The 26,831-nt window shown below is 38.1% G+C and overlaps 1 protein-coding gene across 2 annotated transcripts in view; it reads right to left on the bottom strand.

Annotated features, from left to right (window-relative positions):
* The window catches only part of PRKDC (protein kinase, DNA-activated, catalytic subunit), a 179,206-nt gene that overhangs the window by 131,567 nt on the left and 20,808 nt on the right, over positions 1–26,831 (bottom strand). For both annotated transcript variants that reach the window (XR_006741597.1, XM_036437275.2), the window contains exons 17-26: positions 24,916–25,031; positions 24,432–24,591; positions 22,909–22,995; positions 21,946–22,065; positions 21,365–21,524; positions 16,151–16,257; positions 9,569–9,659; positions 8,633–8,796; positions 7,462–7,614; positions 5,087–5,194 (exon numbers count right to left, since the gene is read on the bottom strand). Coding sequence is in view for 1 of the 2 variants with exons in the window: in XM_036437275.2 (XP_036293168.1) it covers positions 5,087–5,194; positions 7,462–7,614; positions 8,633–8,796; positions 9,569–9,659; positions 16,151–16,257; positions 21,365–21,524; positions 21,946–22,065; positions 22,909–22,995; positions 24,432–24,591; positions 24,916–25,031 (1,266 nt within the window). In the remaining variant the exon portion in view is untranslated. The remainder of the gene's footprint in view (positions 1–5,086; positions 5,195–7,461; positions 7,615–8,632; positions 8,797–9,568; positions 9,660–16,150; positions 16,258–21,364; positions 21,525–21,945; positions 22,066–22,908; positions 22,996–24,431; positions 24,592–24,915; positions 25,032–26,831) is intronic.

Raw genomic sequence — 26,831 nt, 5'->3', positions numbered from 1 at the left:
AAAACAGAATCTGAGATGCTTTTGTATTGAGGTTAAAGAGAATAAGACCCTTACAAGTTCCAAAGAAACTATACTGCTACATAAACAAAAGTCACATGGAGATGTGGTTCTAGAAATATAACTTTCTGTAAGAGTAGTCTCCACAAAGGCATAATCTCTGAATATCTGAAAAATGGCTAAGAAATTTGAATGTTTTTGTCTCCCTCTAGGCATTATTTCCTCTCAGATCAATATAGAAAAAGTTTAACTTGAAAAAAATACACTGAACACTGAAATGAGGGAGTACTTCTGCCTAAAATCCCCCATTTGTTTTTGTTTTTTTTTTTTTTTCTATTTGTGAAATCTTAGATTACAGTGTTAATGAAAATTTAAGAACGTAGTAATCTCTGGAAATAGAAGAGGTCATTAACCACTTCCCAGAGCAGAGGTATAGTGTTTGTGTTCACATAAGGAAAATAGCAATTCTTTTTTTCTTTTTTTAATATATTTTATTGATTTTTATACAGAGAGAAAGGGAGAGAGATAGTGAGTCAGAAACATCGATGGGAGTCATCGATCAGCTGCCTCCCGCACACCCCCACTAGGGACATGCCCGCAACCAAGGCACATGCCCTTGACCGGAATCGAACCCAAGACCCCTCAGTCCCCAAGCCGACGCTCCATCCATTGAGCCAAACCGGTCCAGGCAGAAAATAGCAATTCTTATTAGAAGACTGACAGATGCCCTCACTTGAGTGCTGTACTACCATTTTCACATTTCCTCCTTTACCTTTTCTTTCTTCAACTCTCTCTTCTACGTTTTCATATTCTGACCTGAATGCTTTCTGAAGCTCTTATTCAAGCTGATTTCAAGGTTCAAAAGGGAAAAAGAAATAGCTAAGATAAAAACTTCAGAATAAAAACATTAGAATAAGTTGACCTGAGTGCAAACAAACCAGAAATTTAATTTAATGTGCTTATATGAAGTTCAATATAGACAAAGCTAATCTATGATGATGGAAGTCAGAGTGATAATCTCTAGGTCAAAATAGTCTATATTGAACTTCATGTAAATGGAATCATTCTATACCTACTCTTTTTTGTTTTCACTTTTTTTTTTTTTTTTTTTTTTTAAATATATTTTATTGATTTTGTACAGAGAGGAAGGGAGAGAGAGAGAGTTAGAAACATCGATGAGAGAGAGTCATCGATCAGCTGCCTCTTGCACACCCCCTACTGGGGATATGCCCGCAACCAAGGTACATGCCCTTGACCGGAATCGAACCCGGGACCCTTCAGTCCCCAAGCCGACGCTCTATCCATTGAGCCAAACCGGTCCCGGCTATACCTACTCTTTTGTGTCTGGCTTCTTTAATCAACTTTTTTTTTTTTTTAAGTTTTTATTGTTCATATTATTACAAATGTTCCTTTTGCCCCCCACCATTGCTCTCCTCCACCAGGTTCCCACCCCACCCTCTGCCCTTTCCCCACTCCCCATTGTCCTCATCCATAGGTGCACAGTTTATGTTCAGTCTCTTCCCACGCCCCCCTCTCCCCTTTTCCCCAAGAATCGTCAGTTCACTCCTCTTCCATACCTCTGATTCTACCAATATTATATTCAACAGTTACTATTGTTCATCAGATTTTTTTTTAATTTCCTTGGTTTTTAGATTCACTTGTTGATAGTTATGTATTTGTTGTTCATAATTTTTATCTTTGTTTACTTTCTCTTCTGAAAGAACCCCCTTCAGCAATTCATATAATTCTGGTTTGGTGGTGATGAACTCCTTTAGCTTTTTTTTATTAGTGAAGCTCTTTATCTGACCTTCGATTCTGAGTGATAGCTTTGCTGGATAGATTATCTTTGGCTGTAGGTTCTTGCTATTCATCACCTTGAATATTTCTTGCCATTCCCTTCTGGCCTGCATGGTTTCTGTTGAGAAGTCAGCTGACAATCGTATAGGTAACTACCTTCTTTGCTCTTGCTTCTTTTAATATTCTCTTTTTGTCTTTTGCTCTTGGAATTTTAAGTATGATGTGTCTTGGTGTGGTCTTTTTTGGATTCCTTTTGTTTGGAGTTCTGTGCGCTTCCTGGACTTGTAAGTCTAATTCTTTCACCAGGTGGGGGAAGTTTTCTGTCACTATTTCTTTCAGTATGTTTTTGATATCTTGCTCTCTCTCATCTTCTGGGACCCCCATAATTCTGATGTTGGTTCGCTTGAGGTTGTCCCAGAGGTTTCTTACATTATCTTCAATTTTCTGGATTCTCTTGCCTTCTAGCTTCTGTGGAGGAGTGTCTTCTGGCTCTTTATGTTCCAAATCTTTGACTTGATTCTTGCGATCTTCCCTTCTGTTTTTAGGACTCTGTAAAATATTTTTTTATTTCAGACAATGTATTCTTTATTTCTTGTTGATCCCTTATCATTTCTTGATGACTCCTTATTAATTCTAGTTGATCTCTTTTCATATCCTCATAGGTCTTATCGATCTTTTCTAGGAAATTCTTGAAAAACCTTATAAGCGTAGATTTGAACTCTATATCCAGTCGCTTTTTGTCCTCCATTTCTTTCGTTTGTGATCTATTTTGTCGTCGCATTTCGCAGTTACAGATGGGACGGGGTTTCAGGCTGGAGCCTGCAGCTTTGGCTTCCGTCAGCCCCGCCCTATGCGGGTCCTTCAGTGCTCGCTGCTGCCAGCGCCTCTGAGAGAAAGGTGCCCTCGATTTTCGCCTGCTGCCAAACAGTCTATGCTTTCCCACAATGAGCCCAGTATTGGGGTTCAGTTCAGTTGGAAGTGGAGTTGGAGGTGGCGTTCAGAGCAGTCTGGAGCCCCAGTCTCCTTCCCGTCAGGGCAATCCCGCGGCACAGCCGACTGTCCCTTCTCTGCGTGCAGTGTGCGCGCCTCCGGGACCTCCTTTCGCCTCTCCCTGGGGTTCCGCCTTACAGCCCGGCTCCCTATGGCTGTGCCTGAGTCCCCGGGGTCTGGCCTAGAACTGGGGTTCGGAGCAGTCGGGGGCCCAGCACAGTCGGAGTTTTATCTCCTTTCCGCTAGGGAACGCCGGCCAGGCACTCCGCCTCCCCCTCCTCTCTGGCTCCGTCCTCTCCTCGTGCTGCGTCTCCGTACCTTGGGCTTTTCCAGCTCCTCCGCGCCTCCTTCTGGTTTTCTCCTTGCTTCTCGCTGTAGAATTTCCAGTCAGTCAACCTTCCTGTAGTTCTGGGCAATGTCCGTTTTATATTTTAGTTGTTTTTTATTGAAATTGTTGTGTGTGGCTGTGGCTAGGTGTTCACCTGGGCGCAGCCATCTTGGATCCCCCTTCTTTAATCAACTTAATGTTTTTGAGACTAATCCAGGTATTACATGTGTCACTAGTTCATTTTTTTAATATTGCAGTAAAATATGAATATAACACAGTTTATGCATTCATTACCCAGTTATTTTCAGTTCTGGGCTTATTATGAATAAAGCTGTGTCAAACTTTTTAAAATAATTTAATGTGTTTATTATAGTGCAGAGAAATGAAGCGTAGATATAATTATGTCACCATGCAAATAAGAACATTAAGCCGAAACTGGTTTGGCTCAGTGATAAGAGCATCAGCCTGTGGACTGAAAGGTCCCAGTTTCGATTCCAGGCAAGAGCATGTACCTTGGTTCTGGGCACATCCCCAGTAGGGGATGTGCAGGAGGCAGCTCATCAATGTTTCCTCTCCCTTCCTCTCTGTAAAAAATCAATAAAATCATAATAATATATATATATATATATATATATTTGGTTTTTTTACATTTTTTAAAATTATTATCTGTGTACATATTTTAACATTGCCCTTCCCCTCCTATACATACCCTCCCTCCCCAGAGTTTTGTGTCCATTGGTTGTACTTATATGCATGTATACAAGTCCTTCGGTTGATCTATTATCTCCCCCAGATCTCCCTACCCTACCTGCTGTAATTTGACAGTCTGCTTGTTGCTTTACTGTCTCTATATCTATCTTTTGGTTCATCAGTTTATAATGTTCTTTATTATCCATAAATGAGTGAGGTCATGTGGTCTGTCTCTTTCATTGACTGGCTTATTTCACTCAGCATGATGTTTTCCAATTCCATCCAGGTTGCTGCAAATGATGAGAATTCCTTCTTTTTTACGGCAGCAATAATAGCATACCTTCCTAGCTCCACTTTCTCAGCACAATGCTTCAATGCAAGCAAAACTCAAAACAGAGCTAATTCTCCACAAACACACCAAGCACCTAAACCCTTTATCTCCTCTGTCTGGATGCTCTAGTCAAATCCCCTATTTCCTCTGGCTTATTTCAAACAGAAGCAACACACAGATTCAAATCTAAATCAATTTGCAAAAGACGCAATGACAGAACTTTGTTTGGACAAACTTGCTATATGTTTAATTGGGGCTTTTGATTCCAAAGTCAGTAAATGGCAAAACAAAATTATAGGTAAATAATGGGTAAAATCAAATAACATTCAATGGATCAAATGTAAAGTTATTTGTACAAGTTCAGAAAATTATAATAAAACAAGTGTCAAAAGCACACTAAGGCTTTAGCTGAACTCATTTTCTCTGCCTTTAGTGAACCTGTGACCAAATCCTAATATCTAAAGATGAAATCAGGATAATGTTACGTAAATACTAAGCTATTGTTCTAGGGTCCTTTAGTTGTTGAATCTGAATAAGTTAAAAATAATACTTAGTTATTGCACTAGGGATACTTTTAAAAATAGGTACTACTAAAAGGGTTCTGATAAAAGAACAATTTTATTCCCGTCTTCCACCCTATACCCTACATCATAGTCTTACTATAGATCAATTTTGTCAAATTTATGACCATTCTCCCCAAAACTAGAAAACTAATTAAAATATGAATATTTACTTGCAAATATTTAAAAGTGTAACAAACAAATAAATATGGCAACCTGATTATTAAAATGGCATGTTACCAATTCTCTAAAACAAAAGAAAAAAGACAATATGATCTAGCTAAATGCTATATTGTGATATCTTGACAGGTAGCATTTCTTAAAGTACAAAATACACATCAAATATAAGTAGAAAAATAGGAACAGCAGGAAAAAAAGTCAATCCTTACTCACCAATATCGTTTCTAATAAGGCAACAGTATCCTGGCTTTCAAATTTCTTATTGTTAGTGAACCAGTGAATCAGTTGCATAACTAGTGGCTCATACAGTTGCCTTGTCACCTGAAGAGAAAATACCAAGAAAGTTTATTTTCTTCATGATGAAGTAACTTAATATTAGAGAAGAGTCCATTTAAATGACAGAAGACAGTGATAATACTGTCATGGTTTTGTTAGTTTCCTTTTCTAGTTGAATTCTATAACGAACAAGTTCTCCCTAATATACACACTAAAACTCATTATTCTTCTAATCAAGAGGGCAAGTTAGGATAAAATATTATTAGTTTTATAGTATTCATCTTTAGATATTCTGAATGTGCATTTGAGGTATTGTGGATCAGATACATTATCAATATTCAGCTAACAAGTAAATAATGACGAAGAGAAAACCAGACTTAAAGCTTGTATCACTAGAGAACACAGCTGCCTCTCCATTGCTGCCAAATGAAAGAAGAAAAATCTCGACTCCTTGGAGATGTTCAGGATCCTGAGTTCTCACTCTAACTTCCAGAATGTAAGTAAAGTCTCTGCAGGGGTCTGTGGGTCTCTGGCTTTTACAACCCAGGGTGTCTTCCAGGCCTGGGTTCCTCTCTCTAAAAGGAAATACCCAGGGAAACCGTGCCCACCTTTCTGAAACCCTCGGAGCTTAACCGAGTGGCCTCGGTGTGCCCATGTGATCATCTTGGAGAGGTAAGAGAAGTTTAATTATCCTTTTGGATCAGAGCACTTACCTAGACAAATGGTTACAAACCAATTCTCATTACATGAAGAGTAAAATGTTTGTAGCAAAGTGAAGGGACACATTCCCTATCACACATTTCTGTGCCTCACAAGGCTAGGGCGCCTACTGCAGCACTGACAAATCCCGGAGAGTTTTGTTTCCCAGCTGACACTGAGTTCAAGAAATAAGCACCTTGGTATGAACACCACCACTCAAAAACCCTGTAAAAACCGTCTGCCTTGGGGTGCAGAACAAACAACATAGAGACCTCTTGCACCTGATATTTTTCTATAAAATATATCATTCCTTTGAAGCAATTTTTAGGACTAATCAAAATAAAGGTCATACCTTACAGTTTGAACTGGTCTTAAAGCATCACTTTCTTCTTCAAAAGAATTACACTGTTTTATTCTTAGTATATCAGGTATATATGTGTATGTCTACACACATAAAACATGCATGCACACATATACACATACACCACTTATAGAAATCATAGAAAACCATCCACCTACAATCCTATCTCTGTTAACATTTAAAATTACTGTTAATTTTCAAAATATTTTATTTAGACACACTTAAACATATTAAATATACTTTTTATAAGCACTTTTCCTCTTAATTTTGAGTATTTTCCATATAAATACATAAGCTATGTCAATATGTTTATTAGCTGCCCAGACCTCACATATGGATATACCATAACCCAGTAACCCAAATCCTGTTATTATTGTAGAATTGCAGGTATATCTAATGTGTGACTAACAAGAAGTCGCAATGAAAAGTCCCATGCACACTGCTCTCAGTATATCGGCAGTGATGAAACTGCGGACTAGGGCTGTGGGTCACCCAGCCTTTTGCTCTGCCTGCAAAGAGCCTGTGCGAATCCACACTCTCAGCAGACAGAAGTTGCAGGGCCCTTTCCCTACATGCTTAGCAATATCACCATTGTCAACTTTTAAAGTGTTTGACAGAAGCTATAAACAATAACATTTAAATTTGAACTTCCTTTTCTTTACTAAAAACATTAATATTTGTAAATAGTTCACTGGCCACAAATACTTCTTTGAGTTGTCTATTTTTGTTTTTTATCCATTTGCCTATTTTTAGATCTTACACCTTCAGTATAAAGTAGCAAACACATTCCCACATTATATATATATATATTAAAATTGTGGTTTTTGTGCCATTCAGTAGTTTTAAACATTTGTAAAGTCAAATTATCACTACATTAACACATTTCTTCTGTCTTTAATATCTTATAGGAAAATTTCCCTTCCTATACAACCTTTATGAAAAGACAATTTTTTGGACACCTTTAATGTGAAAACCAAATCCATCCAAATCAAATTTTATAAACAAAAGAAAACATTTTTTAATGCTATCATCCTACATTTTACAAATAAAACGAAATATTTAGGCATATTTGTAAAATGTGTTTTTACAAAGATCTAGATATTTTTTTGCTAAGATAAAGTGCTTTTCCTGGGGAATAAGAGTGGGAAATACAAAATGGAGTTTTACTTTCAGTTTCGTATGTTCCTGTATTAATATATGTTATCAATGAAAAAAGACTACCCAATCCAAATATACAGGCAGCAACACTTACCTGATCTACATCACATGCAAGTCGAAGCAGCACAGGAAAAGTTCGCTTATAGAGTTGGTACATAGGTGGGAAACCCTGACCACCTTCAGGTATTTGAGTGGCTTTGCCCAACATAAACATAACCATGCTATGTAAAAGTTCACAAGCTGCAACCTAAAATAGGCCAGGAGTTCAAAGAAGTTTAAGTTTTCATGTTAACAAGGGAAGAATATTGTATAAAATTAATGCTTTTCTGTTTACTTTTATTTTTTTTTTATTTTTTTTTATTGATTTTTTACAGAGAGGGAGGGAGAAAGATAGCTAGAAACCTCAATGAGCGAGAAACACCGACCAGCTGCCTCTTGCACACCCCCTACCAGGGATGTGCCTGCAACCAACGTACATGCCCCGGACCGGAATCGAACCTGGGACCTTTTAGTCCACAGATCGACGCTCTACCACTGAGCCAAACCAGTTTCGGCTGTTTACTTTGATCTTTAACCAAGAGTTAAGAATTGAAATTTTAAAACTTTAGGCAATGGGACTAATACATTCATAAGAAATACACTTAAATGCGGCCATACCATTTGTTAGCACATTTTCTTATATATATATATATTTTTTTTTAATTGATTTTTTACAGAGAGGAGGAAGGATAGAGTTAGAAACATCGATCAGCTGCCTCCTGCACGCCCCCTACTGGGGATGTGCCTGCAGCCCTTGCCCAGAATCAAACATGGGACCCTTCAGTCCGCAGGCCAATGCTCTATCGACTGAGCCAAACCAATTAGGGCAGCACATTTTCAATTATCACTACAACAGTGAATATTTGAAGCATTCTGAAAATGTACAAGTTATCAGAGAAACTTGGGATTATATGTTTCTAATCTCCTACCTTGAGAAGGTAATAGAGCACATGGAAAATCGGTGTTAAATGCCCTTTTTACTATACTTTCTAATATAAAGTGTTTAGTATATTAATGTTTTGCCAGGTTATTATCTATTAAGATGATTTATGTTTGGTTTTCATTTATTAATGACATGATAATTAAGTCATTTTCTAATTATTATATTACAGAAAATATAAAATTAATAATATTGAAATGGCTAAAATATATTATCTATTCCCTAAAAAATATATGTCTTAAAATCAATAGACTCTAAATAATAGTGAAATGAAAAATAAAAGTACTTTAGTTTGTCTGTCACTGGCTGAAACAGCTAGTTCTGTGACCCGAGGCAGAAATATATCCAGGTAAATGACAGGCTTCATATCCATAAATGGTACTGGAAAACTGAGTCTTTTTTCTCTATCCCATGCTACATATTTCTTCATCATTTCATCTGAGGATGCAGCTGTTAAAAAATATTAAGAAGAGTATTTCTTTTTTTCATTCAAAGCATTCTCATACTAACTGCTCTACAGAGCAGAGTATTTTGTTATACTTTTAAGTTAAGCACTTTATTCTTTATTCCCCTTTTTGTTACTTCACACATGTAAATACAACATTACAAATCACTAATATACTAATTATGAATTTAATTTAAAGAAATATTATTTTTAAATAAGTCTAATAATCTGGGGCACTGAATTTTCACTTTCAGCAAACACGGTAATCTGTGGGAAAATTATAAGTAAATAATATTCTTATTACAAGTCTCTTTAAAGCACTTATTTTCCCAATATTGGCTGTAACTTCCTAAATAACCAAATCACTAGTATATTGAATAGGAAATTTCAAATGTAAAAATAGATGAATTTTTGCTAAACGAAATGCTAAATCTCACTAAAAACACTCTAAAAATATCCAATTAAGAATATCATGTTTAAAAAATACTGAATTCTTAAAACAACATTTAATATAAAAAAAGAATGTTAAATTAGATTGTTTCAAAATGAAAAAAAAAAATGTTTAATAACCAAACTAGAACATTTTCCGTAACTGTAAAATATTATTCAGATGGCATGGTACAATCTAAGTACTTCATTAGGCAATTATTCTTTATAATCTTATTTGAAAATGTTAATTACACATATAATAAATATGAGAATATACCATGATCAGTATACTTCTAAATTAAAGGACAAATACATCTATGTGGTTATTTTAATAAAAAGTTCATTTACCTGTTACAAGATTTTTGCTTACTTGTCCTCCTAGAGTGCCAAGCATCTGTACTACTCTAATCCTTATTTCTTCTAAGGACAGTGCTTCATTCTGCAATGGAACAATTGCATTACATGTGATGATAACTGAGTTAAAAATTAAGGAGATTTATGCAAGGAAAGAAAAACCATTTTACGACTCTCTTTATTGTTAATGCTTCCCAGTGGTCCATAGTACTACTGTTAATTTTATTGCAAAGTCATGAAAAGAAGAAACATCTCTTTCAATATTCCAGTTACATGTCCATTTTCTAGGCCAGTGGTCGGCAAACACATTAGTCAACAGAGCCAAATATCAATAGTACAGAGATTAAAATTTCTTTTGAGAGCCAAATTTTTTAAACTTAAACTTTTTCTAGCGCCACTTCTTCAAAATATTATAGCCTCACCCAGGCCATGGTATTTTGTGGAAGAGCCACACTCAAGGGGCCAAAGAGTCACATGCATTTCGCGAGCCGCAGTTTGCCGACCACGGTGGTAGGCCAGCAATTCCAAAATTTCCGCAGAACTGTCACACCCTTAAAAGTTACTAAGGATTCCACAAAGAGTTATAAGGTTGGTCGTATTTATAAATATTTATCACACCAGAAGTTAAAACTTAGAAATTATTTAAATAATTATTTTATTAAAAAAAAACTAAACCCATCACGTTAACAAATGACATTTTTAGGAAAAGTAAGTATACAGGATGGGCAAAATAGGTGTACAGTTGTGAGTATGCAACACAGTTTATTCTTGTATTATTATTTATTATTATTATATGATTTTCCATATGAACTATAAACTTACTTTTGCCCCACTGTATTTTCCAAATAAACAAACAAAAACATTAGAAATCTGGATTGTTTCACATGTGTAAATTTTTTTTTGGCTTGATTGAAGACAGCTCTTATGACATGTTAGAGCTACAGTTGGAAGCTACAGAAGGAGGGAGTCATATTTTGTTATTCCTTTTAGATAGCTATGATTATTCTTTGATAGTACACCAACACTAACAAGTGCTAGTTTCTTTTTTTTTTTCTTCTTTTTAAAAAAAAATATATTTTGTTGATTTTCTACAGAGAGGAAGGGAGAGGGATAGAGAGCTAGAAATATCGATGAAAGAGAAACATCAACCAGCTGCCTCCTGCACACCCCCTATTGGGAATGTGCCCGCAACCAATGAACATGCCCTTGACCGGAATCTAACCTGGGACCTTTCAATCCACAGACCGACACTCTATTCCCTGAGCCAAACTGGTTTTGGCAAGTACTAGTTTCTTAAAGAGTAGTTAAAATGAGGAATCAGAAACTTTATCAATAAATTTTATACACTCTATTACAGTAAAATTCATTGGTTTATCTTGCACTTTGAGTGGATTTTTACCCTTGCATGATTTAGTAACATAATATATTGTTCATCTGAAGTTACTGGTTAACTGGGTTATTGGTATCTACCAAATATTGACACATTTGATTAGATATGCAAAAAATCATTTGTTAATATTACCACAAATGTCATCAGAACATTGCCAGGGGTGATTCCTTTTGTTATAGTTGGCGTTGCCAGTATTACAGATGTCCCCCAATTTTGCCCTTCCTCAAACCCCTCCTGTCCCCTCCCCAGGCCTTCCCACACTGTCGTCTGTGTCTGTGGGTTACGTGTATATGCATAAATGTTCTTTGGTTAATCTCTTCCTGTCCCCTGCATCACCCTCCCCATTGAGGTCTGTTATTCTATCCCATACATCCATGCCTCTGGAACTATTTCGTTCATCAGTTTATTTTGTTCATTAGATTCCACATATAAGCAAGATCTTGTGAGGTTTGTCTTTCTCTGTCTTATTTCACTTAGCATAATAGTCTCAAGGTCAAATCATGCTGTCACATTCCATTGTATAAATATAGCACAGTTTTTTGTGTGTGTTGTTTTTTTTTAAAAAATATATTTTGATTTTTTACGGAGAGGAAGGGAGATATAGAGTTAGAAACATCTATGAGAGTGAGTCATCGATCAGCTGCCTCTTGCACGCCCCCTACTGGGGATGTGCCTGCAACCAAGGTACATGCCCTTGACCGGAATCAAACCTGGGACCTTTCAGTCCGCAGGCCAATGCTCTATCCACTGAGCCAAACCGGTTTCAGCATGTAGCACAGTTTTTTATCTACTCATTTACTGATGGGCACTTGGGCTGTTTTCAAATATTAGCTACTGTAAATAACGCTGCTATGAACATAAGGGTGCATATATTCTGAATGGTGTCTTGGGATTCTTAAGATATATTCTCAGAAGTGGGATCGCTGGGTCAAACAGTAGTTCCAATTTTTTATTTTTTGAGGAAAATCCATACTGTTTTCCACAGTGGCTGCACTAGCAGTTTATTAGGCTTCCCTGTTCTCCTATCCTTGTCAGCACTTACTGTTTGTTGTTGTGTTGATGGTAGCTATTCTGGCAGGTGTGAGATGATATCTCTTTATAATTTTAATTTGCCTATTTGATGATTAGTGACATTGAACATTTTTGCATGTATCTTTTGGTCATGTGTATATTGTCTTTGGAGAAATGCCTATTCAGGTCCTTTACCCATTATTTAATTGGATTAAGAAAAATATTTTAAGTATTGAAGGGCTATCAAGTTCATGTGATGGTTATAAGTCTTCCAAAATTTTAACATTCCTCTTCTTTTTTTAAAAAAAAATATATTTTTTCTTGATTTTAGAGAGGGAGGGAGAGGGAGAACGAAATAGAAACACCTATGATGAGAGAGAATCATTGATTGGCTGCCTCCTGCATGCCCCACATTGGGGATTCATACAGCAACCCGGGCATATGCCCTGACCAGGAATTGAACCATGACCTCCTGGTTCATAGGTCAACACTCAACCATTGAGCCACATGGACTGGTATGTCTGTCATTCGATCTTTCAAATAAATATGGTGTTCTTGAAAAAAAGTGGCTACATTAATTCAAAGCTCAAAGAAAGCATCACACAAGGGCTTTTCCTGAAGTCACCTGTCACACTTCACCTCGCAGCAGATTGCTTAGGCAGACTCCCTGCTTCATCACACAGAATATTTAAAAAATGTGTACTCAAGGGTCAAAACTTAATAAAGTGCTAAGGAACCAACAGTGTTACCCATCATTACACCACAGTGAAAACATCAATAAGTAAAAGTAGTATGGCCTAGCACTGAAATCACTTGGGGTCCTAAGAGAAGAGATTGTGTATCTACAAAGAGATTTTATTTGCAAAACTGAAGATAAGCTCAAATACTTTTATCCTGTTTTATCAATATGAGATCAAATAATTAAGACAACCACTTCTAAGATCATTCAAGTCTCTCAATCAAAAGCTATAAAAAATAATAAGGTGGGCCTGACTGGTTTGGCCCAGTGGATAGAGTGTTAGCCTACAGACTGAAAGGTTCCAGGTTTGATTCCCATCAAGGGCATGTACCTTGGTTGTGGGCACATCCCCAGTGGGGGGAGAAGGGAGTGCAGGAGGCATCTGATCGATGTTTCTCTCTCAATGATGTTTCTAGCTCTCTCTCCCTTTCCCTTCCTCTCTGTAAAAAAATCAATAAAATATATAAAAATAATAATAATAATAAGGTGGAAAGAGTTTACCCTGGAGTATGCATTATCAATTCTAGACAGTAATATTTTCCCAAAACTTTATACTACAAAGCAACAATAATCAAAACAGCATTATACTGACAGAAAAACAGATACACAGGCCAATGGAAAAGAACTGAGAGCCCAGAAATAAATCACATGTATATGGGCAAATAATTATTTTTCAAATCAATAAATTAGAAAGAAATGGTGGGAGAGGGAGGAGAGGTATTTATTTATGCATTCATTGGCTAACTCTTATACAAGACCCGACAGAGCATCAAACCCACAACTATGGTGTATAGGGACGACGTTCTAACCAACTGAGGTAACCTGGCAGGGCCTGGACAAATGATTTTGGGGAAAGGAGCCAAAACATGCAATGGAGAAAAGATAGATTCTTCAATAAATGGTGCTGGAAAAATGGAAAAGTCACGTGAAAAAGAATAAAACTAGACTGTATAACCATACACAAAAATTAACACAAAATGTATCAAAGATCTGATTATAAGACCTGAAACAATAAACAACAGAAGAAAACATAGATAAACTTATGGACCTTGGTCTTATAGAGGGTTTTATGAACTTGCCATCAAAGGCTGGGAAAATAAAGGCAATAGTAAATGAATGAGACTACATCAAACTAAAAAGCAGAAAAACCATCAACAAAATAAAAAGAAAACCAACCAAATAGGAGAGGATATTTATAAACAAAACATCTGGCAAGGGATTAATATCCAAAATATATAAAGAATTCATACAACTCAACAATAAAAAACAAAAAATCCAATTAAAAAACAGGCAGAGAACAGTCACTTCTCCCAAGACATACAATGGCCAATAGATATATGGAAAGATCCTCAACTTCACTAGCTATTAGGGAAATGCAAATCAAAACTAATATGATAGCCCGGCCAGTTTTGCTCAGTGGTTAAGCATCAATCAATGAACCAAGAGGTAGCTTGTCTGTATCCCAGTTAGGGCACATGCCTGAGCTATTGGCTCAATTCCTAGTAGGGGGTATTGCAGGAGGCAGTCATCAATGTTTCTCATTAATGTTTCTATCGCTCCATCTCTCTCCCTTCCTTTTTCTTTTAAATATATTTTATTGATTTTGTACAGAAAGGAAGGGAGAGAGATAGAGAGTTAGAAACATCGATGAGAGAGTCATCGATCAGCTGCCTCTTGCACACCCCCTACTGGGGATATGCCCGCAACCAAGGTACATGCCCTTGACCGGAATCGAACCTGGGACCCTTCAGTCCCCAAGCCGACGCTCTAGCCATTGAGCCAAACCGGTTTCAGTCCTTCCTCTCTTTTTCAAATTAATAAAAACACATTTAAAAAAATTACTACCATGAGATACCACCTCACACCTGTTACAATGGCTTTCATCAACAAAACAAGTAATAACAAGTGTTGGAGAGATTGTGGAGAACAAGGAATCCCTACATTGATGATGGGGATATACTAATAAACTGATATAGCCACTATAGAAAACAGTATTGAGCAGCAGTTGCCAACCGGTGGTCCGTGGACCACTGTGGTCCGTGAGGTCCAAAAAGTTGGTGTCTGCTGGTATAGAGGTTCCTCAAAAAAATAGAGAGTCACCATATGACTGGGTGTGTATCTGAAAAACTTGAAAACATTCATTAGTAAAGATACATGCAACCCTGTATTCATTGCAGCATTATTCACGGTGGCCAAGATGTAGAAACAACCAAAATATCCTTCAATAAATGACTGAATAAAGATGTGGTAAGCACAGACAATAAAATACTCTTCAGCCATAGAAAACATGAAATACTGCCATTTGCAACAATATGGATGGACTTTGAGAATATCTTGCTAAGTGAAATAAGTCAGACAGAAGTCAAGTACCATATGATTTCACGCATATGAAGGATATAAAATTTAAAACAATAGAAAAAAAACAAGATGGTGGCATAGGTAGAGCGTCGGCCTGAGGACTGAAAGGTCCCGGGTTCGATTCCGGTGGGGGTTGTGCAAGAGGCAGCTGGTCGATGTTTCTCTCATCGACGTTTCTAGCTCTCTCTCTCTCTCTCCCTTCCTCTCTGTAAAAAATCAATAAAATATATTTTTTTTAAAAAGAAAGAGTGGTAAACACACAATGCAAAATACAGATGATGTATTATAGGATTCTATACAGGAAACACATATGATTTTATTAACCCATGTCACCACAATAAATTTAATTTTAAAATATTTTCAAATTTTAATTTTTACTTTATACCTATATACTAACCCAATTTTCTCTATTTAGATCATCTTTTCCAATTACATTACATACCATATCTGAAAAATACTGTCAACAAATTAACATGATAAAAAAAATACTGACATGACTTGAACTTCACAACATTACATACTTAACACACTGCAGATGGATCATGAGAATCCTTGTGTTTTCTATTCTAAGGTTTGTGGCCAATCACAAAAATTCTTTGAAAATATATTAGCTTGTAAGAATATGTAATAAATAACTTCAAAATGCAATGGATATTTAATTTTAAAGCGTGCCTTTAACATTTATATAAAATGTTTTTTGTATTCGTTCAATAGAAACTTATCTGGCCACTGAGTAAAGTTTGCAATAAAATTACTGGTCAGCAATGTATTAAGATCCAATCAGTAAATCAATCAATCATTCATAATATCAGTATTCTCACTGTTTACTGATCTTGAACTAATTACTTTTTATTATCCACTAACTATACTTAAAGATGAAGACAAACAGGAAAACAAGATCAAGACAGTAAACTAATTTAGCTACACTTTTATTGCTAAAAATATATTGAGATTATTTCCATACCGTATTCTAATTTACATATAACACTGATTTTAAATAAAGAGTTTTACTTTTCACAAGCATTAGAATCTGATTTTTGCACTATTTAAGGTAAAGAAAATGCAAAGGATTTCTTACTGATAAGACGTTCTTTGTGTTTTTCAGATGCTTCAACACAACTTTATTAAATCCTTTCTGGGCAGCCCGAGAAAGTGCTGACACTTCCCAGTTATTCTTGTTCTCACCTATCAACAGAAAACAAAATCGAACTTTAAATAGCATTCATTCATTGACTTGATTAATATTAGGGTGAACATACTGTATTACCAAATCAAGACATTAAAACCCTAATTTTAATTACAATTAAAAATTACTAAGTTTCTAAAACAAAAATATATTAATAGTGGTTGTCTTAGTTTTAAATATCATTGTCTACACAAAGAAATATGATTCCTTGAAGAAGTGTTAATTCCAGAGATTGGGCAGGAAACACACTAAAGTAATAATGAGAGGTAGTGGAGCTTCAGAAAAGAAAAGTTTTACCCTATACATCCTAACTTTATGTAAGTTTATGAGTACTAAAAAATATTTCTCTACCTGACCACATAACTATCCAATTCAGGACATGGCCCTGGAGACATTGCCCATTATTTAATCCTTAACCCCATTCAGGATCTAACATTGATCCCATGTTCAGAACCACATTACATTTTATTGTTTGCTTCTTTAGTATCTTTTAAACTGAAACAGATCTTCAGTCTTTCCTTGCATTTCATGATTTAAATATTTTAAAATTATATGCCAGTAATTTTGTACAATGTCCCTCTATTGGAGTTTGTCTAATGTTTTCTCAGGACTAGAATTGGACGATAGAAACCAGCTGTAACATCCTAATCACTTTAATTATTGAGTTAAATAAAATCTTTGATATGTGTTCATTTATATCAGCATACTCATAATTGCATAGGTACAAAGTTACTTTTCATTGGTTCTGGCGATGCCTAGACGATTTGCTGACAGAGCCAGGTAAACCACATTGCTGAAGGATACACACTGTGAGGTGTGTATCCCACCCTATCTTCCTGGCTCCTAGAAATGAATCCCAAGTGACAATAGAACCTTACCCAGCTTTCTGCTAATGTAGTTCCTGCCTTTACATGATTTCATGCTTTTGGTTTGCTTATGCTCAATTAGCTGGTGCCTGTGGCTGGGAGTAATGTCTGAGAATTTGGGTTTAAGATCTACTGACCATTTGGTAAACTTCTGTGGGCAAGGTATATCCTAGAGATTTCTAATTGGGCCAGAGATGAAAAAGAGCTTTTGTTTTTCAGTGTCTTTTTGTTACTACTTTTTTTGTAGCTAAAATTAGTTAATTTCGCCAAAACCGGTTTGGCTCAGTGGTAGAGCGTCGGTCTGCAGACTGAAAGGTCCCAGGTTCGATTCTGGTCAAGGCATGTACATTGGTTGCAGGCACATCCCCAGTAGGGGGTGTGCAAGAGGTGGCTGGTCAATGTTTCTCTCTCATCGACATTTCTAGCTCTCTATCTCTCTCCCTTCCTCTCTTTAAAATATCAATAAAATATATTTTTTAAAAATAAATAAATAAAATTAGTTAATTTCATACATTGGGAAAAACTGAACTGCTCAGTTTTTTTGTTGATGTCTTGTGTCTCTTGAGCTATGATTCAAATTGCAGAATTAAAGCTATAAGCTCTCCATTTGCTTGTGTCTCTATTAGCCTAATTTGAGAAAGGCTTTTACTTCGTTCCTTATGAGTAGAATGTTCTCCTATATTTGGAGAGTATTAATACATTAGATTATAAAGTCTCTTAAGTTTAAAATCTGTTCTGATTTATTTATACAAATTAATAAACTTACTTAAAGTGAATATTCCTGAATTTTTCTGAAAATAAGGACACTGTGCTTATCATGTTTTAAATGAGTCATAGTTGTTGTTTTTTTAATCTTACAGAAACTAGCTCAAAGGCATTTTAAGAATCCATGTTCACATAATTCAGGCACATCTTTGGTACGTGATACAAGTTTAATAATCTGGGTTTAAAAAAAGAAATGACTTTAACAACATTCACAATATTGGGCTCACAACTATCCATCTCCAAAATTTTTCATCATCACAAAAAGTCCTACATAGTTTTAAGTTTATGAAAAGTGATACAAGTTTATGTTCAAATAAACTATCTTTATTTGGACAAATTTTTCCTCCCCAGTAATTATGTTTTATAGCATGTCAGCTAGAAGATAATATCTAAGATTTGCAGGTAACTTGAAAACTGGACTAAATGAGTTAATTAATGGATAATTACTGAATACTCAGGTAATATACAAGCAAAATACAATAACTGATTACTAAACATCACTTTTAAGTTTGTGTGCTTCTGCTTCTCGTTTTTATAGGCTATTAGGCTAGAACTTGGGATCATGTAAATGAATGTGTCAGTGGTGGTGTGTTCATAAGCTCTATGTATCTGACAGACAATTCTCAATTATCCACTCCAAGTTTTCTCAAAGAAAGACCTAAGTTTGGTAATACATTATAATTATACTAGAGGCCCAGTGCACAGATTTATGGACAGGTGGAGTCCCTTGGCCTGACCTGCAGGGATCAGGCTAAAACCGGCATCCAACATCCCCCGAGGGATGTAGTAGAGCACGAAGTGGCAGGTGGCCAGGCAGGAGCTGCTCCCATTCACAGGGCCCTGTTCATCCCAGTCCCATTCCTCTCCATCAGCTGAGTGGCACTCCCACTGTGAAAGCACACCACCAGGAGGCAGCTCCTGCATTCAGCATCTGCCCCCTGGTGGTCAGTGCACAGCACAGCGCTCAAACGGTCGCCTGGTAGCTTTGGCTTTTATATAGAGAGACCAGTGGCCTAATGCACAAAATTCATGCACGGAGGGAGGGTGTCTCTCAACCCAGCCTGCACCCTCTCCAATCTGGGCCCCTTTGAAAGATGTCCGATTGCTGGTTTAGGCCCGATCTCACAGGGACCTCACAATCTGGGACTGTTGGCTCCTAACCGCTCACCTGCCTGCCTGATCACCCCTAACCATTCTACCTGCTGGCCTGACTGCCCACAACTGTGCCCCCCCCCCCCGCTTATGGGCTGATCACCCCTAACTGTCCCCCCTCCTGGCCTGATCGCCCCCGACTGCCCCCCCACCGGCCTGCTTATTGTCAACTGCCCCCACTGGCCTAATCACCCCCAACTGCCCTTCCCTGCCAGCTTTATCACCCCCAAGTGCCCCCCGTGCCAGCATTCTCACCCCCAACTGACCCCCGCCCCTCCGCCAGCCTGCCTCTGCCTCACCCCCACCACCATGGCTTTGTCCAGAAGGATGTCTAGAGAGAGAGAGAGAAACATCAGTGATAAAAGAGAATCATTGATCGACTGCCTCCTGCATGCCCCGCACTGGGGGATGAGCCCACAACTCTGGCATGTGCCCTGACCAGGAATCAAACCATGACCTCCTGGTTCATAGGTCGATGCTCAGTCTCTGAGCCATGCCAGCCAGGCTGGTTTTAGGTACTTTAAAAGTATGTGTGATAGGCAGAATTGTAAGATAGCCTATGACCTTCCTCTGCTGTTATTCCCATAATTGTGTTCCCTTATATAACAAAAGATTAACAAGATAGGCCTAATTTAATCACAGTCTTCTCCAGCTAATAGAAGAGGAAGCCAGAAAGATTTGAAAATGGTGGGGCCATAAGCAAGGACCAGAGAGAGGACTCCAGGACCTGATCAGCCCTGACAATCAGCCAGCAAGGAAATAAGAATCTCAGATCCTGTCAACAACCTGAATAAGTCTGAAAGAAAATCCTTCCCCAGAGTTCCCAGTTAAGAGCCCAGCATGGCCAATACCTCAATGAAATGATCAGACTAAGTAGAGGACCACCTGGACTTCTGACTTACAGAACTCTGAAATAACAGATGGGTGATTTTCACTTTTTTTTTTATAGGTGTGGTTTTAAATGCTAAAATACTTTCAATTTTTGTTGAATTGAGTATTTTCTATTTGAGCCAATGGAATATAATCTCTTTATAAAATGGTTGATTTTGATGCCCAAATTAGCCCAAATTTTATCTGTGACATATTCCCATCATTCTCCAAACAATTCCTTGCTTTCTAGATATTTCAGAAAATATAATTTTCTAGGTTAAGCTTGTATTTTCCCTGTCAGTCGTTTGGTCGTCCCTCACTAATCCCCCAGGATGGCAGGGGGTTAGTGAAGGACAACAGAACTACTGAACAGTAGGCTGCTTGGGGCAACCAGGCAGGCAGGGGGGAGGGGGATGTGAGGGGCGACCAGGCCGGCAGAAGGGGGGACAGTTGGGGGCTACCAGGCCAACGGGAGGTGAGGGGGACAGTTAGGGGCAACCAGGCTGGCAGGAGAGGGCAGTAAGAGGCAACCTGGCTGCTGGGGGTGGGCAGTTGAAGGCAACCAGGCCAGCAGAGGGGGCAGTTGGGGGCGATTAGGCTGACAGGGGGGGCAGTGAAGGATGACTAGGCCAGATAGTTGGGGGTGACCAGGCTGGCATGGGGATGCAGTTAGGAGCAACCAGGCTGGCAGGGGGGAGGTAAGGGATATCAGGCTGGCAGAGCAGGAGGGCAGTTAGGAATGACAAGGCCAGCAGGGAGGGGGCAGTTGTGGGTGACCTGGCCAGCAGTGGGTGGGCAGTTAGGGGCAACCAGGCTGATGGGGGGCAATTAGGGGTGACCAGGCAGTCAGGCAGGTGAGTGATTAGGAGCCAGCGGTCCAGGATTGTGAGAGAGATGCCCAACTGCTGGTTTAAGCCCAATATCCAAGGGGTCCCAGATTGGAGAGAGTGCAGGCTGGGCTGAGGGGACTCCCAGCCCCCATGCACAAATTTCATGCACTGGGCCTCTAGTCTATAATAATAAAAGCATAATATGCTAATTAGACCAGACAGCCAAACAACCTTCCCGACTTCCTTCTTAACCACCTTCTGGACGAAGCCATGGCTGCAAGGACCAAGGCAAGATGCTGCAGCTGTGAGGGCCAAGCCCCTTGCACGAATTTCATGCATCAGGCCTCTAGCTTTTTATAAGGAAGTGAACCAAATGCTATAAGGAGTTCAAGATATTTAACTTAGCAGAATATAAGTGAATAAAATGAAAAATAAGTCTAATGCCTCAGTTATATTTCCCATGTCCCGATTTTACTAAAATGGAGAGATTACAAAAATACCAATCAAATATATTTTGAATATGTTAGGTTCATATTTCAGAAATTGCAAAACTACAAATGTAGTCCTATTAGAATTATTACATTGCCCTCTTATTTGATACACATAATTCTCGTAAACCTTACCTGGTAAGGCTGAAGTTTTCAAATACCCATCCAGACTAGGGAGAATGTCCTTATAATAGGGCTGGATTACTTGTTTACTGATGTAAGCCGACCATTCTTCTAGGGCACGCAGGCCTGCTTCTGCCAGGGGGGGGTAGCTCAGGCCCAGTTTAAAAGCCATCTATATGTTAATACAAACATGGTAAACTGAGACGCAGTAATTTAAGATTTAAAGAAAAAAACACCACCAACTAATTATGGTTTCTAATAAATTAGCCTTTCTACAGTCAGAATGTGAGATCCTGCTGGAGGAAAGAATGTGAGACCACAGGTCATTATTAGAAAACCCAGCACCACTAGTCTATATGGTTGGTGACAAGCTGCAGACTTTCAACACATCGACCTATAAGGGAAGCTCAGAGAGGACGAGACAAGTGTCCTAAGTCCCAAAACTACCAAGTAGCATAAGTCGAACTTAAAATAGGGGTGTCTATTAGCAAGCATCTCCTGTGACTGCCATGAAAAGACCTGGATATTTCCATGTTTTCTAGGAATTCATTATGTATAGGAAATTGATTTGCTCAAGACAATGAATGATCTACCTGCAACGCGGGAACGTAGGCTCTAACATCAAGTTCGATGATGTCATGTGGCAGGGATAGAATGAAGGTCAAACAGGAGGCCAAAAGTTCATCTTTGTATTGCTTCATTTTAACTGATACCTTAAAAAGAAAGGAGAGTAAAACCTCAGAGGGAAGGCAGAGGAGGTTGGGTGGGAAGAGATTAACCAATCAGGGGTCCTCAAACTTTTTAAAGTGGGGGCCAGATCATGGTCCCTCAGAGAGCTGGAGGGCCGGACTATATGAACTACTAATTCCTACTGTAACACCTCGGCTGTGCTCACTGCCCAAAAAACCTGGCGGGCCAGATCAGACTCCTCTGCGGGCCGCATGTGGCCCGCGGGCCGTAGTTTGAAGACGCCTGAGTAATCATATATGCATAACCCATGGACACAGAGAATGGGGCTATGCATATATGGGCCTGGGGTGGGTGGGAGGATGGGTGCTGTTGGAAGAAGTTAAGGGGGGGAAAAGGAGAACCTATGTAATACTTTCAACAATAAAGATTTTTTAAAAAGAAGAGAAAGACAATGCTGTACACCCGAATAGAGCCTATGCTTTGAAGTCAACTAAAAAAGTTACCTTTTCTCAAACATGAAAAATGATAATGCAGGCTTTGACATGGCCATGTTCATTTTCAAACTAAAGACTGATCTCTAGGAAAAGTTTATTTGAAGTAATTAAATCCCATTACATGCAAAAGCTAAAGAATCTATTAATTTTGAGTTTCCATCACACAAATTATTTTACGAAAACTCAAGGGACTTTTGAAGCACAATGGTCTGCCCTGTTAGTGTTTCTTAATCCTTTAATCTGGATCTGAATAAAACAAACCAATTTTTAAGTAATTAGATCATTTATGAACACTAACATTTTTTAAACATACATTCATCTTTTAAAAACCCATTTTTAAAAAACCCACTGGGTAAATCATTTTAAAATTACCTCTTTACCAAATTTTGAAAATAAAGCAAAGCAAGAATACTTTTCTGGGTTCTCAGGAGACTGTTTCTGACTCTTAGGACCAACTCCCTGTTGAATAAAACAGTAAATTAGTACAGTGAAAAATAAGCAGATATTTCTGTGTCCTGAGCCCAGTAATTCCCCTCCCTTCTTCTGAGAGGTGAACTCATATTCACTTTGCCAAGGTTCCATGCAGATGCGCAGGCAAAGGCCAGTGAAAAACGGCATGAGTGGGAGGTGGATGGCTGGTCAAGAGCCACAGGCTTGGCTAGGTCCATTCCCCTTTCCCCATCTTCCAACACATACACTTATGAGCAATGAGACCTGCTCATCCTATAATTAACCAGTCACAGTACTCATGAATGACTTAAGCCTTAGGTGCACCAATCCAATTACACTCAAACTTCACTAACACCTGAGTGGCCACCTGATGGTCTGTGAGCACGAAGTGCGAGCACTGCCCTGAGAGTTTCCCGTAGGCCTGGAGAGGGCATGAGATGCCCCGGTAACACTGGGTTGCTGGCGAAGGCCCACACTTTAAGAATCTCTGTTATGGTCCAGCTGGTGTGGCTCGGAGGTTGAGCATCAACCTATGAATCAGAAGCTCACAGTTTGATTCCACATCAGGGCACATGCCTGAACTTTGGGCTCGATTCCCAGTAGGAAGTGTGCAGGAGGCAGCTAGCTGATCAATGATTCTCTCTGATCATTGATGTTTCTCTCTCTCTCTCTCTCCCTCTCCCTTTCTCTAAAATCTATAAAAATATACTTAAAAAACAAAACAAAAAAAACCTGCTATGCCCTAACCCGTGTGGCTCAATTGGTTGAGCGTCTTCCCAAAAGGTCATTAACTGATTCCCAGGCACATGCCCAGGTTGTGGATTCAATCCCCAGTAGGGGTGTGTGCGGGAAACAATCAACTGATGTTTCTCTCTCACATCAATGTGTTTTATTTTTCTCTCTCGGGGAACAAACAAACAAACAAACAAAAATAAACACAAAACATTAAAATAAAATTTTAAAATCTTCATAAAAAGGACCTTTGTTAATCTAACACAATTAGCCAGGTGCTTGTAAATCAGAACAGAAAATACTGTTAGTTAACTTTTTTAAGTGTCATCCAATTGCCACCCACATCAGTTTCTAAAAATACAGATAATATAATTAGATTTTAGCCGAAATCAGTTTGGCTCAGTGGATAGTGTCGGCCTGCGGAATGAAGGGCCGGGTTCGATTCCGGTCAAGGGCATGTACCTTGGTTACGGGCACATCCCCAGTGGGGGGTATGCAAGAGGCAGCTGATCGATGATTCTCTCTCATCGATGTTTCTAACTCTCTATCCCTCTCTCTTCCTCTCTGTAAAAAATCAATAAAAAAATATTTTTAAAAAATTAGATTTCAAAGTGCAATATGGTACAATCTCATATTTTTATAATGTTTATATAGACACATGCAATCTAATTTTAAAAATACAGGCATATTCAATGTCCTGCAAAAACACTTACCTCAAAATACTTTATTTTCTTCGCATTACTCACAGCAATAGAAAGCAACTTGTAGAAACCACTAATTAGTGGCGACCGTGTACAATGACATATTAATTCATATGCAAATGAGTATAGCCAGGGCTCAAAAAATTCTACATGTTTCTCAGGAAGAATCTCTCTGTAAAAACAAATTAAAACCTTAATGCAGAAATTTTTGTCTTACTATTTTTATTCTGCTTTGAAATTATAAGGCACATAATTATAAGGTCTACAATTCCATTATAGAATATTTTTAGGTATATCTACAATCCTTTTTGTTTCCTACTTGAAGGTCTTTTAAATATAAAAATAGTACATTTAGAATATTTTAACAATTTATAGAAGCAATTTAGATTGCCTTTTCTATTTTATTTCTTATAGCTATGTAAGAATTTTTTCTATATTATAGCCAATAACTGACAATTTTCTCTCTTAAATAATCAGAATTTAAAAAAAAAAATACCTGCAAAATTCCACCAGGTTAATGAAAGCTGAAAAATCTTTAGGTTTAGCAGGATACAAATTAGCTGCTGGATCTGAAGTCGGAATCGCCCAAACACCAGCGGATTCATTTTCATCCTTAAAAATTGTACCAAAACAAACATTATACCAGTCAATCACACATTCATTCAACATATAACTGACCAACTGACCTCACTGTCAAGGTCTGATGATATAAGGAAGGAATGCAAAAGTGAGAAAAGTACAGATGAGTCCTCAAAGCTTACAATTTGAGAAAAATGATGAAACTCACAGAAAACACTACATCTTTTCTTTTAAAAGGTTATATGGGAAGTGATAAAATAAGTGATAAAAATTGATACGGATACAAAAATACAAAGGGAGGAGTATCATTTGTTAAAGGAGCTAGCAATGATGCCATGATAGAGGTAGAATTTCCAAACTTAAAGTTTATAGAAAGCATCAATAATAACGGACTCAGAAGTTTCAAACCGAGAAACAGGAATAATTAACAGTATTAAGTAATAGTAACTTCCTATTAAGTTACACAATGGATTTGTGTTATCAAATTCAGGCTGAAATAATTTGACATACACAAAGCATAAAAAGCAATAAAAGCCAAAACCAGTTTGGCTCAGTGGATAGAGCGTCGGACTGGGGACTGAAAGGTCCCGGGTTCGATTCCAGTCAAGGGCATATACGTTGGTTGTGGGTATATCCCCCGTAGGGGGTGTGCAAGAGGCAGCTGATCGATGATTCTCTCATTGATGTTTCTAACTCTCTAGCCCTCTCTGTAAAAAATCAATAAAATATACTTAAAAAAAAAAAAAAGCAATAAAACACACATTGGTGTTCCCATCAACCAGCAAAAAATGTGAACATTACCAGCACTATTAAGCCAATGTGACAAATGGCCTTTTTCTGTTTTATTATTCTCTGCATTATCTTATAACTTGCAGCATCACACATAGGCACTAACTCTAACAAGCATAATCTACTTTATAAAAAAAAAAAAAAATCACTGGGCCCACCATAGTGTTTTGTTGTTAAAACTCCTCAAATAAGAGCAGAGCAACTTCCAGCTAACAGTCTAAAGTAGGGGTGTCGAACTCAATCAGAGAAGGGGCCAAAATCTAAAATCCAGCCTAAATCACGGGCCGAATGGTTTACTGAACAGTCATAAACTGTCATTGTGATGGAAAAGCAGCGGAGTGCAGTGATGACAGCGCGGTGCGGGCCACATTGCAAGGCCTGGCGGGACGGATTTGGCCCGCGGGCCTTGTGTTTGACACATGTGGTCTAAAGCCATGAAAACTGGGTACAGACAACAGTCCTTTCCTGACTCTGGTCTATATCCTACTATCTTAAGAACACATTTAATACTGGGCACCTGGATTTGGAGTTTCCTTAGCTATAAGGAAGAGGAATACCAGGTTTCCTTATATTACTACAAAGTCACCTCTGCACAAAATAGGATTTGACATTTTACTATTGCTAAGGAACAAATAATAAAACAAGCCAAATACCCAACGTTTCATACAAAAAATCTTTAACATATTAAACACATAAATCACTCACTTTTGAAAAATCTAGTGGTAACGTTTGCTACACATTAGGCAATACAAAAGTACCAACAATATATATTAACTAGAGGCCTGGTGCAAGAAATGTGTGCATGGGTGGGGTCCCTAGACCTGGCCAGTGATCAGGGGCAATAAGGGCCAAGGGCCTTCTGGCTGCTGATCGGGACCTTCCTTCCCTGGCTACTGATTGCTTCTTTTGCTCTGTGCCACCCCCTGGTGGTCAATGCACATCATAGTGAGTGATTGAACTGGTCTCCTGGTAGAACTTTCAAGGAAGCAACTTGCATATTGGGCTTTTACATATATAGATGTGGAAGAAACCAATTTCCTATAT

The sequence above is a fragment of the Pipistrellus kuhlii genome, unplaced genomic scaffold (genome assembly GCF_014108245.1).
Source record: "Pipistrellus kuhlii isolate mPipKuh1 unplaced genomic scaffold, mPipKuh1.p scaffold_m20_p_14, whole genome shotgun sequence".
Taxonomy (NCBI): Eukaryota; Metazoa; Chordata; class Mammalia; order Chiroptera; family Vespertilionidae; genus Pipistrellus; species Pipistrellus kuhlii.
Note: the sequence above shows the minus strand (reverse complement) of the source record. Positions and strands in the feature narration are given on the sequence as shown.